Source organism: Penaeus monodon, chromosome 6, assembly GCF_015228065.2.
Source record: "Penaeus monodon isolate SGIC_2016 chromosome 6, NSTDA_Pmon_1, whole genome shotgun sequence".
In the NCBI taxonomy this organism is placed as follows: Eukaryota; Metazoa; Arthropoda; class Malacostraca; order Decapoda; family Penaeidae; genus Penaeus; species Penaeus monodon.
Window position 1 is genome coordinate 56,606,350 of NC_051391.1, and position 11,551 is coordinate 56,617,900.

At 31.7% G+C, this 11,551-nt stretch overlaps 1 protein-coding gene across 2 annotated transcripts; it reads right to left on the reverse strand.

Moving 5' to 3' along the window:
• Positions 1-2,243: 2,243 nt before the first annotated feature.
• On the reverse strand, positions 2,244-7,579 carry LOC119574674 (mucin-17-like; the record flags this gene model as incomplete). 2 transcript variants are annotated; one of them, XM_037922063.1, is given in 3 exon segments in its annotated part: positions 2,244-5,347; positions 6,217-6,220; positions 6,409-7,579. In XM_037922063.1, coding segments are annotated over 3 exon segments (1,182 nt in total), but the record flags the coding sequence as incomplete, so codon positions are not given.
• Positions 7,580-11,551: the final 3,972 nt, after the last annotated feature.

An 11,551-nucleotide genomic window follows, 5' to 3' on the forward strand; every position in this document is an offset into this window, starting at 1 on the left:
TGAAAAATTTCTGCCGTGTCAACATCTACAGTAAGGTCTTGAGCTGCATATTCAAAATGTAGCAATAGGTGGGTAAGGAATTTTTTTTGGATTGTGGATTTGCAGAATGGTTAATGGTCAAAACAAATGTGCCAGACATAAAAGGTCATAGCACTAGGTAAAAAGGAGTTAACGATTAGGATACATGGACCGGGGGGGGTGTGTGTGTGAAAATAACCCATTTGTGCTGTTCTTCTCTAGTACCCCCTCCCTCTATCCTTGCCTGTTGTTGTGGGGAGCTTAGGAGACAAGAGTCAGGGCCCAATGAGGAAATTACCCCTACCTACGACCTTAGCCCTCACCTCAAAAATTTTTTTTTTTTTTTTTTTTTTTTTCTCCATTTCTTTTCTTTCTCTTCTTCATCTCCTCCTCCTGTCCACTTATCCTAATTGTTGAACTCATTTTTACCCCTTTTCACCACACTACTTTACCATAGTGCTGAAGGACCTATGACGACTAGTACATTTATTTAACCATTAACCATCAAGTACAAAGTTATCATTAATCTATTTATTCAAACCCTTTTCCTTGTCTGCAAAACAAATATGTTCATGTACAAAGAACTTCAAAACTTCATGCCAATTTACCAATTTTCAGAGTGCTTTACAACTTACTTTGAATAATAATAGCACTGGTCTTATTTGGCTGCTCTCATGTCCAGATATGTCAAATCAGATGACCATTTGCTATTTTGCATCTTACCAAGTTCATTAAAAATGTCTAATGCATATGATGTCATAGGAAAAGTATGTGTTATTTTATAAATGTAAAATTCTAACAAACTCACCTGTGACCTCTCTATGACATGGTTATCCTATTTCATGTGGTTAACCCATTATCTGCTGTATTAAAAATTAGCTAATGGCCAGTAATGCGGATTTTTGGCGTACGCAGGTAGTTTCCCCATTTGGTTTATACAAAATATTCTGCACCTAACAAGTAATACTTGTGGTAAAAAAGATTTGCTACTATACCTTACCAAAGTACTACACTACCTCGGATACCTAGTACGTTTATTTTTTTAACCCCATGCCAATGGGTATCAGCAACCTCTCAGCGTAATGAACTCTGGTGATTTCTGGTAATATCCAGACACAGTGGGAGTCGGCTACATGTTGCGGAACTAACAGCTCCACACGCTCTGGCCTATTGCCACACGTACAGCTGTGCCCCATACACCAAGCGGTATTTTATGACACCTGTACCCGTGACCCGTCGGAAACAGGTTAAAACTTTTGTGTGTGTGTGTGGTGTGTGTGTGTGTGTGTGTGTGTGTGTGTGTGTGTGTGTGTGTGTGTGTGTGTGTGTGTGTGTGTGTGTGTGTGTGTGTGTGTGTGTGTAGGGGGGGGGGGGGTTAAATTTTTTAAATGCCTATATCTAATAGTGATTAATGGTTACAAGGCAAAATAAATGTACTAGACATCAAAGGTCATGTAGTACTAGAGGAAGACATAGTATCAGAAAGAAGAACAAATTGTCAAAGAAGAAAGTGTGGGTTTCTGTAAGGACAGGGGAGGGAAAGCAGAGGTATAGACTGCAGTAATGCAAGGACAGGACAATAGAAAAACAAAGATAAATTTTAAAAAATGGAAAACATGGGAATAATTTCATTAGTGAATGGTTAACAGTTAAAAAATATGTGCTAGAAATATAGCACTCTTGTAAAGTATTGTGGGAAAAAGGGTAGGAGTGAGTTAATGATTAGTGTAAGAGGGCAAAAGAAGGGAATGAAAAAGAGAAGGGGTGATCCCTTACATTGGGCCTCAGTCTCAGTCTTCTAAGCCCCCCCCCCCCGCCCCACACACACAAACAAACAAACAAACAACAACAACAACAACGAGCAAGGGATTGGGAGGTTTCATAAAAAAAGTAATTACCAATGCCACTCAACTTATTCATCCCAAAAGCAATCCCTCACTTATCTGTGTGGTCTGATATCCTTTAAAATCACAGAGCACTTCAACTTCTTATGGTAGATGACTAACAATCCTTTTTGTTACATTTGTCATTTATTGCACATGCGACTAGATCCTCCTCAATAAAATTCTCCACAAAAATAATACTTGCCATCTACATATCCCAAGCACCCTTTTTCTTTGAATACGTAGGGCAAGTACAGTCTTTCTTACTTTTCAAATATCAATAGAAGTATAAGGACTAATGATATGCACACACAATTGTGAAAAATAAAATGAAAGACGAAAGAACCTCTTGAGAAAAATCTTTAATTTTATCTAAGTACGAATTTCACACCTGTAAGCAGCTTAGACAAATTAAACTCTTCCTGTCAACCTAAACTCTATTTTTCCATGTGTTTTCTTCCATACTTGCTGTATGTCAAAAAAAAAAAAGAAAAAAAAAAAAGGAGAGAAATAATGTTCTCTTGAAGTTTAATTCTCACAAAATATAGATTAGTCACACTGCAGGCTGTTACTGCACAATTCACAGGCATAGTTTTGAAATCAAAGGAACAAAAATCTAAGAATTAAGAAATAGAAAAATAAAGGCAGGATGGAACTAATCACCCTTATGTGTAATGTACTGCAAAATAAAAACAGTTAATCTAAGCTTGCAGTTAAATTATAAAAACACTTGTTACAATGGCAATATATGCAACACAACACAATGAAGTTTTGGTTTTTCATTTATTTAATCTTTATAGCAAAACCAATCTTTATGTGTTATGGTCTAGTTACAATATTGTTCTGTATAAAGAAGGAAATTGCTCTTAGTAATACACCTTCCGAATATCATCACCATTAAATCTCACTCAACAATAATAATATAAATACAGTAGAAATAAAATACACCCAGTTCAGGATAACAATACAAAACTAATATGTATGTTTTACAAGAACTGTATTACAACCTCTGCAACCATCTTGTAATCACAGTGTCTTTCAAGAGAAAAACTGTATTCCCTTCAAGAATAATGGAAGACTTTTTTTTTTTTTTAAATATATATAACCATTTAAAAAAATTAATGTACTACTAACATACTTCAGAGCTGAATATAAGGTGAGGTTATTTTCATGAATCTGATCGATATGACTGAAGCTAAAATAAACTTCTTTCACAGTCCTCGTGCATATGGATGCACGTATTGCAAAAGAGCAGAACTGGACTCAATTTAATGTTCAGTGGTAGAATGCATATGTTTTTTTTAACATTAAAATATCAAATAAACTGATAATATTCATACAAAATCATGAAATGAAACCCGTCCACACACAAAAAAAAAAGAGTATATATTTTTTTTTTCCTGTGGCCATCTTACTTTGTACACACATTACTGTGCTTGTATTTTCGCTCTTATAAATTAATCATATTTGAAGTCACACTGCTCTGACAATTATTTAATGATAATAATCAATGGTGAACAGAATACAAAATCAAAAATTCACAAAAACTGCCATAGGACAATTACAAACAAAAGATGGAAGAGTAACAATTCTTTTAACATCAAAATGAACACAGGGAAAATGCAATTATTTTTAAGAATTAAGTGGTGCAAAAAACAATGCAAACTGCTTATTATTAACCAATTTTTTTTTCTGATGACTTTGTGGCACTTCATATACAATGGGAGTTTTGGCACTTAAAAAAAAAAAAAAATACTTTTCATTATGCTACCCAGAAAAAAGGTCAGTTGTAAAAATTATAAACATTTGCAATGGATGAAATCTACAGAATCTTATGTAAACAAAATTTTCCAGTTGGCATACAGTGGCCTGTGATGATAGCAAACCCTTCCAGCTTAATAACCATTTAATTATCATAAAAACGCCCTTTTATTTCCAACATGAAAGAATTGGTTATTACATAATTCTCTATCTATAGGTAACATGCAAATAATTCCATTTTTACTGTCCACAAAAAGCTTTTCTGCTACACTGAAAACTCATTAATGACCTAAAACATTACTTTATTCCAAGCACATAACACAGACACTTAGGTGCAAGGGAGTTTGCTCTATAGAATTAGGGTCCTGTTCACTCTTATACAATACTGATTGTTTTTAAGCACAGCTTTTCCACCAGAACAGCTGGCACAAAGATCACTTTACAGGGAGGCAACAATATTTATCACAAGAGTAAATACTCCACTACGGCTGCTTTCTCAAAACAAAAGTGATACCAAGCATTACTGAGACTTTATAAAGGAATGTAAAATTGTGTGTATTTCCAATACAATATCCACAATCGCTTGCAGCTAATCTTGTTTTACATCGCTACATTTTCTAAGGCAGTAAATATTATAAAAAGTAATGTTTTCTTTCTTGAAGATTAATTCCCTAATCCAAAACATATATGGTACATAAAAATGCAATTCTAAGTGTAAGGAAAGCAAATATATATCACATTATATTCAACATCATTTTGCACATTGCAACCTTTAAGTATCATATATATTTATACAAACATCCAAAATTAGTTTAAGTAAATGGATGTACGGTATCATCTACAACTAACTCATGATAATGGTAATACCTGTACACCAGTGTTGTTCATTTAACTATATGTAATATACTATTACAAAAAGATTCATTATGTTAATAGCCCTCCTTGCACCATAAAATACAAAGTATTTTGATTGGTCTAAACAAAATAAGCTACATCTACTTGGACTTTCAAAATGTACTAATTGAAAAATACTACAAAGAGAACTTAACAAGAACAAAATCTAAAACAATGTTTAAGAAAAGCATTTTCTGTGCAGTCAGTGCATTATGACTTACACAACTTAAATCCATAACATCATCAAAGAACTAAATTCTACAAAAATAATTCATATAAACTTTACTATTGACACAACATACAAAACAAATAAAACAAAAACAAAACAAAACCTATCTTCTTTTGAGTCAAACTTCAAACTCTTAAACCAGGTTTTAAAAGAGATGTTACAATCCTAAATAATATGATTGACAAGTCCTTAACATAGCAGATATCAGTGGTTGGATAATATCACATCCTGACAGTAGACACACCAAACAACCCAAACTCAAATGGGAAAGTTGTGTGCCAAAAGAGACATTAAGTATTCAAGGCTAAGGTTAGCAATACAGTTAGTTTCCACAACATGGGTCTTCCACCACGACTATCCATGGCTGCCACCTTGGTCTGCCATCCCACAGCTACTTCTTCTGCCACCAGCTGAGCAACTACTCGTCCAATCCACAATCCAGACAGCCACGGTGGAATAGAGCCTTCAGTGAACAGCAAAGGCTACATGGCAGTCACTCATGATAATGAGTAAGTCACTCGCCGGTGCCTCAGACTGCGGGTTGTCATTACAGGTTCAGCATCTGAGGACACAAAACTCCCTTGTTTTAGTGCCCTTGAGGTTTCTGAGATTCGGTACCAGAAATTGGATACAGAATATCAGAAATCTTTCAAATTGGAAATTAATTCTGATTTGAACAAGAAGTGTAATAAGAATGCCAATGAAGTAATGATGGAGTAGGAGGAGGAAGGGGGTGAGAGGAGGGGATGAGAGGATGAGAGGAAGAGGAGGAAGAAGAGATGGAGGGGGGAGGAGGAGGAGGAGGAAGAAGAAAAGGAGGGGGGGAGGAAGGGGAGGGAGGTGGAGGAGGAAGAAGAGGAGGAGGAAGAGGAGAAAGAGGGGAGAGGAAGAGGAGAAAGAAGGGGGGGAGGAAGAGAAGCAGGGAGAAGGAAGAGGGGAGGGGGGGAGGTGGAGGGGGAGGAAGGGGAGGAAGGGGAGGAAGAGGAGGAAAAGGAGGAGGAGGGAGGGGGAGGGGAATAACAACTAGAGGCCAGATAAACCAAAATTAAACAAAATTTAGCATTCAATATACGTTTACCCTCACTTTCCATCTACTAAATATCTGTTACAAAACTAACAACTATAACAAATTAGCCATCTACATATTTAAATGTTATTTTAACCATTCAAAAGACTCTTCTAATTATATTAAGACTAATACGTTCTTTGAGCAACATACAATTACATTACAGCATTAACTTTCCTCCTGGTTATTCGCTTACAATCAAGTTTTATACTTTAGTTTATATCTTTGAACATCCTAGTAACATCATCTTTTCAAAAGTGTTTTTAATGAAGCACAGTTTCCATGAAACCATGCTTAAACCATGAATGCAGACTTCATAATGTACTTTGCTAGTCTTGAATATCTGCAGAAAGGTGAACACTTACCTATCTTCTTCCAAGGAGGTTATACGAAAAGAAGAAAAGAGTGATCAAGAGCACAATAATCTGATAATACTTATTTCTACCTATCAAAATACTGATATATTGCAAAATTATTTCCAAGGTAAAATATCACAGTAAGGATGATTGTTATGAACCTAAGCACATGATATAAGGCTAAATTCTTGGATATCTTACCTTTAGCAGATCCTTTACTGTTTGAGTCTGCTGCTCTAAATGGGGATGAGCTCTTCTTTGGGGAATGCTTAGGAAGACCCTTTTCTGCAGGCGGTCGTCCAGGGGATTTGCTGATGGAGGATGACCTTGTATGTGTTCTGCTGACTGAAGGTGAGGCGAGAGGTGATCTGTCAGAACTGAGTGATCTTCGAGACACTCTGATGGGTGAGGTCATGGAGGTTTCACTGGCAGAGGCTAATGTCACTTGAGTTTTGCTTACAGTAGGTGATGTGAGAGGCGATTTAATACTAGAGGGTGATTTCACAGAGATTGTATTGGCTGCTGGTGATCGCATGAGAGATTTATTAACAGATGGTGGTCTCCCAGGTGATCTTGCTGGTGTATTAGTCATAGGTGATCTAACAGGTGTTTTGTTAACAGAAGGAGATCTCAATGATCTTTTGTTCGTAGGTGATGAAAGGGCTTTGTTCGCAGAATTCAATGGAGATGACCTTGTAGGCGTTTTAGTCACTAAGGGCAAAGAGGCTGACCTAACCGGGGTTTTGCTTACTGATGGTGAAAGTGACCGTGCTGGCGATTCATTCCCTGAAGATGAGCTGGCCACTTTCTTGTCTTGGGATGACTTAAAGGTTGAGGATCTTGTAGGAGATTTAATTTCTGTGACTGAGGCAGTAAGCAATTCACTGTCCACTTTAGCAGAGACATTCAACTGTCCTGCTGCCATGTCACTACTGGTGGAGGGTACATCAGATGACATTTTCTTGAGAGAGGATCTACCTGTATTACCTCCTTTGGACGAGGTTTCGCTTGATGAGCCATTCTCACACGATGAATCTGTATGGGATTCCTTTCTGGAGGCAAGTCTTGATGATGTACGAACGGGTGTGCCACTTTTGGCAGGAAGGTTGGTAGGTGCTTCGGTGTATCCTGAGCTTGAACGAGTTGCTCTGGCAGGCGAGCTATTCCTGGGGGAGCATTTACCCATGGGGTCACTTTTCAACAGTGATGTCCTGTCGCTCTTTGTGCGTGGTGAAGCCAGACCCACTGGGGCATTTTTGAGGGCGCTCTTCTTTGGACATGCTGGCTCTTCAGGGATCTGGGGGTGTTTATCTTCAGAGGACGAAGCAGTGCTAGATCTGCGACTTCTTAGTGGCACAACTTCTATGCTTCCCTGTGAACAATAAAATGGTCAATAGGCAAGAGCTCTTTATATGAATAGCAAAACACTCTTCCGTGCTGATACAATGGAAGAAAAACCCACAATACAAAAACTAGATTTAGATTTAGATTTTCAATAAATCTAGTTTTTGTATTGTGGGTTTTTCTTCCAGCTCTTTTATATATATAAAAATTTATATATGATAATATTATTATGAGATATATATATATTTATATATATATATATTTTTATAAATATATATATTATATTATATATATATAATTTTATATATAATATATATATATATTATAATATATATATATATATATAAAATATATATAAAATATATTATATATATATATATATGTATCATCTTTAACGGTAAGGTTCATGTCTTGAGCCGCCGTGGTCACAGCATGATACTCAATTGCAGTTTTTCACGTGGGGATGCTCTTGGAGTGAGTACGTGGTAGGGTCCCCCGTTCCTTTCCACGGAGAGTGCCGGTGTTACCTTTTTTTTTTTTTTTTTTTTTTTTTTTAGGTAATTCTCTCTTATTTTATCCGGGCTTGGGACCAGCACTGACTTGGGCTGGCTTGGCCACCCAGTGGCTAGGCAGGCAATCGAGGTGAATTTCCTTGCCCAAGGGAAACAACCCCGGCGGCGGTGACTCAAAAACCCTCGAACTCAGATTGCCGTCGTGACAGTCTTGAGTCCGACGCCTTAACCATTCGAACCCACCCCAGCCTTGACGATCATGTGCTTCCATGATTTTTCTTGGCAATTTAGAGCGGTGGTTTGCCCCTTGCCTTCCGCCCGGTGTTTTTTATCGAGTCACCATCTCTATTTACCCGGCACTGACTTGGGCTGACTTGGTCCCCCAGTGGGTAGGTAGGCAATCGAGGTTTAAGTCCTTGCCTAAGGGAAACAACGCGGCGGTCGGTGACTCGAACCCTCGAACTCGATTGCCGTCGTGAAAGTCTGGAGTCCGACGCTCTAACCATTCGGCCACCGCGGGCCCCATATATATGTATATATATATATATATAATATAATAAAAATAAAGGAGATAAGAAAAATAAAATATAAATAAAAAACAAAAAAAGAAAAAATATATATATAAATAACAAATATATAAAATAGGGAAAAGAATAATAGATAAAGAAAATAAGATAAAAATAAAAAATATAATATATATATATATAGAAATAATAATAATAAAAAAAATATAGAAAATATATACTAGATATTAACTAAGATAATAAGGAAAATATGATAACTATAAAATACTATTATATATAATATATAATATGAATCTATATATTAATATTACATATATATTATTTTTATATAATAAGTTAATATATATATAAATATATGAATGAAAGGGGGGTATATAAAAAATATATAATATAAAAAAAATTTTTTTGGAGGCCGGGGGGAAAAAATTTTTTTCCTTTGCCCGGGGAAAACCCCCAATTAAACCCCGCCTTTTCCCGGGCCGGGCCTTTCTCGAACCCTCGAATCAATTTGGGGCCGTCCCCGGGGGGGGGAAAACAGGTTTTTTTTGGGAAAAGGGGTCCCGACGGGGTTTTTAAAACCCCACCCAACCCCCAGTTGGGGGACTTTGCCCCCGTCTTTAAAAATAGGGGGTTCTTGGGCCAAAAAGGGGGGTTGGTTTTGATTCCCTTTTCCCGCCGGTTTTTTTTCGGGTCCCATCTTTTTTCCCGGACGCTTGGGCTATTTCCCCCCCGGCGGGCCCCAATAATTTAATTTTTTAAAAAAAAGGGGGGGTGATAATTTAATTTAAAATTTTAAATTTATACCCATAAATTTAGGGAAAAATATAAAAAAAAAAAAAAATTTAAAAAAAAAAAATAAAAAAAATAAAAAAAAAAAAAAAAAAAATAAAAAAAAGAAAAAAAAAAAGAAAAAAAAAAAAAAAAAAAAAAAAAAAAAAAAATAAAAAAAAAAAATATAAAAAAAAAAAAACCAAAAAAAAAAAAGAAAAAAAAAAAAAAAAAAAAAAAAAAAAAAAAAAATATATAAAAAAAACATAAAAATAAACTTAAAAAAAAAACAAAAAAACAAACAAAGAATAAAATAAACAAAACATATATACAAATTTTAACATAATAAAAAAATAAAAACAAATTAAAAACATATAAAAAAAGAATAGATAAACATAATAAACATATAAAAAAAAAACAAAACAAATAAACATTTAACATATTTATATAACATAAAAATTTTAATAAAAATATAAATATAATATTACATATAAAACATATTAAAAAATAATAAAAAAAAAATAAATAATATTAGACATAAAATTTTTAAATATATAATATATAATATAATAAATTAAAATAAATTTATAATTTTAATAATATATAATATATATATAAATATTATTAAAAATTTATATAAATATATAAAAACTTTAATATACAATAATATTATAATAATATATATATATATTTTAACATATATAAAACCTATTACATATATATTATAAAAATATATATAAATAAAAATTATAATTAATATTTATATTGTGGAAAATAATATATGTATATATTTTTATATATATTAATATTATATATTATATATATAATATTTATTAGTTAAATATTTTTAATTATTATATATATTTTTTTAATTATATATAATATAATATAAATACATTTATATACATATATTACATAATATACAATATATATAAAATAATATTATAAATACTATTTTATAACATATATATATATACAATATAATATACTTATTATACAATTATAAAAATTTTAATATATATTATATTATAATATATATATATATATTCACTATCTCTTGTATATACTATATATATATATATCTACTATCTATCTATATATATTACTATATTCTCTACTTCCTATCGATATATATATCTCATATCATATATCTGCTCTCTATTCTCTATCTTATTAGTATTCTATATATATCTATCCATTCTATTCTCGTATCTCTTACTATCTTCTTATTATATATATATCTATATATACTATATTCTCTCTACTATCTACTCATACTATATCATTATCTATCTATATCTTCTTCTATTATATAGATTCTTATCTCTATATCTATCTATCTATATCTATATATCTTTATATGCTTACTCATCTATGATGTATATCTATATTCTCTATCTCTATATACATACTATTATCTTCATATCTCTCTATATCATATTATTATATACTTATACCATATATATATGTGATAGTCTATATATATATCTATCATTATATATATATATCTATATATATATTATATAATATACACATATATTTGTATATATATATACTATATATTATATATATATATATATATATATATATATATATATATGATATTAATATTATATATATATATACATATATATATAATATTATATATATATAATATATTATAATATTATATATATATAATATATATATATATTATATGTATATATATTATAATAGTATATATAGTATATATATATATATATTATATATGTATATATAATTATATGTATATATATATTATATATTAATATAATATATTATTAACATATACATATACAATAATACATATAATATACAATATATGTATATACATATATTATATATATATACTATATATTATAATATATATATATATTATATACATATAAATATATAATATGTATAATGTATATATATATGTATATTATATATAATATTATATTATATATTTATATATATTAATTGTATATATTATTATTATATATATATATATATATATTATATTATATATATTATATATATATATATTCATATATATATATATTATATCTATACATATATTCTATATATATATATTTTATTTATTATCGTTCTTTACTGATACTACTATATTAATTTTGGCTCAACTATCCTTATTTCTGACAATTCTACTATAATTCCCTTATATTGCTTATTATA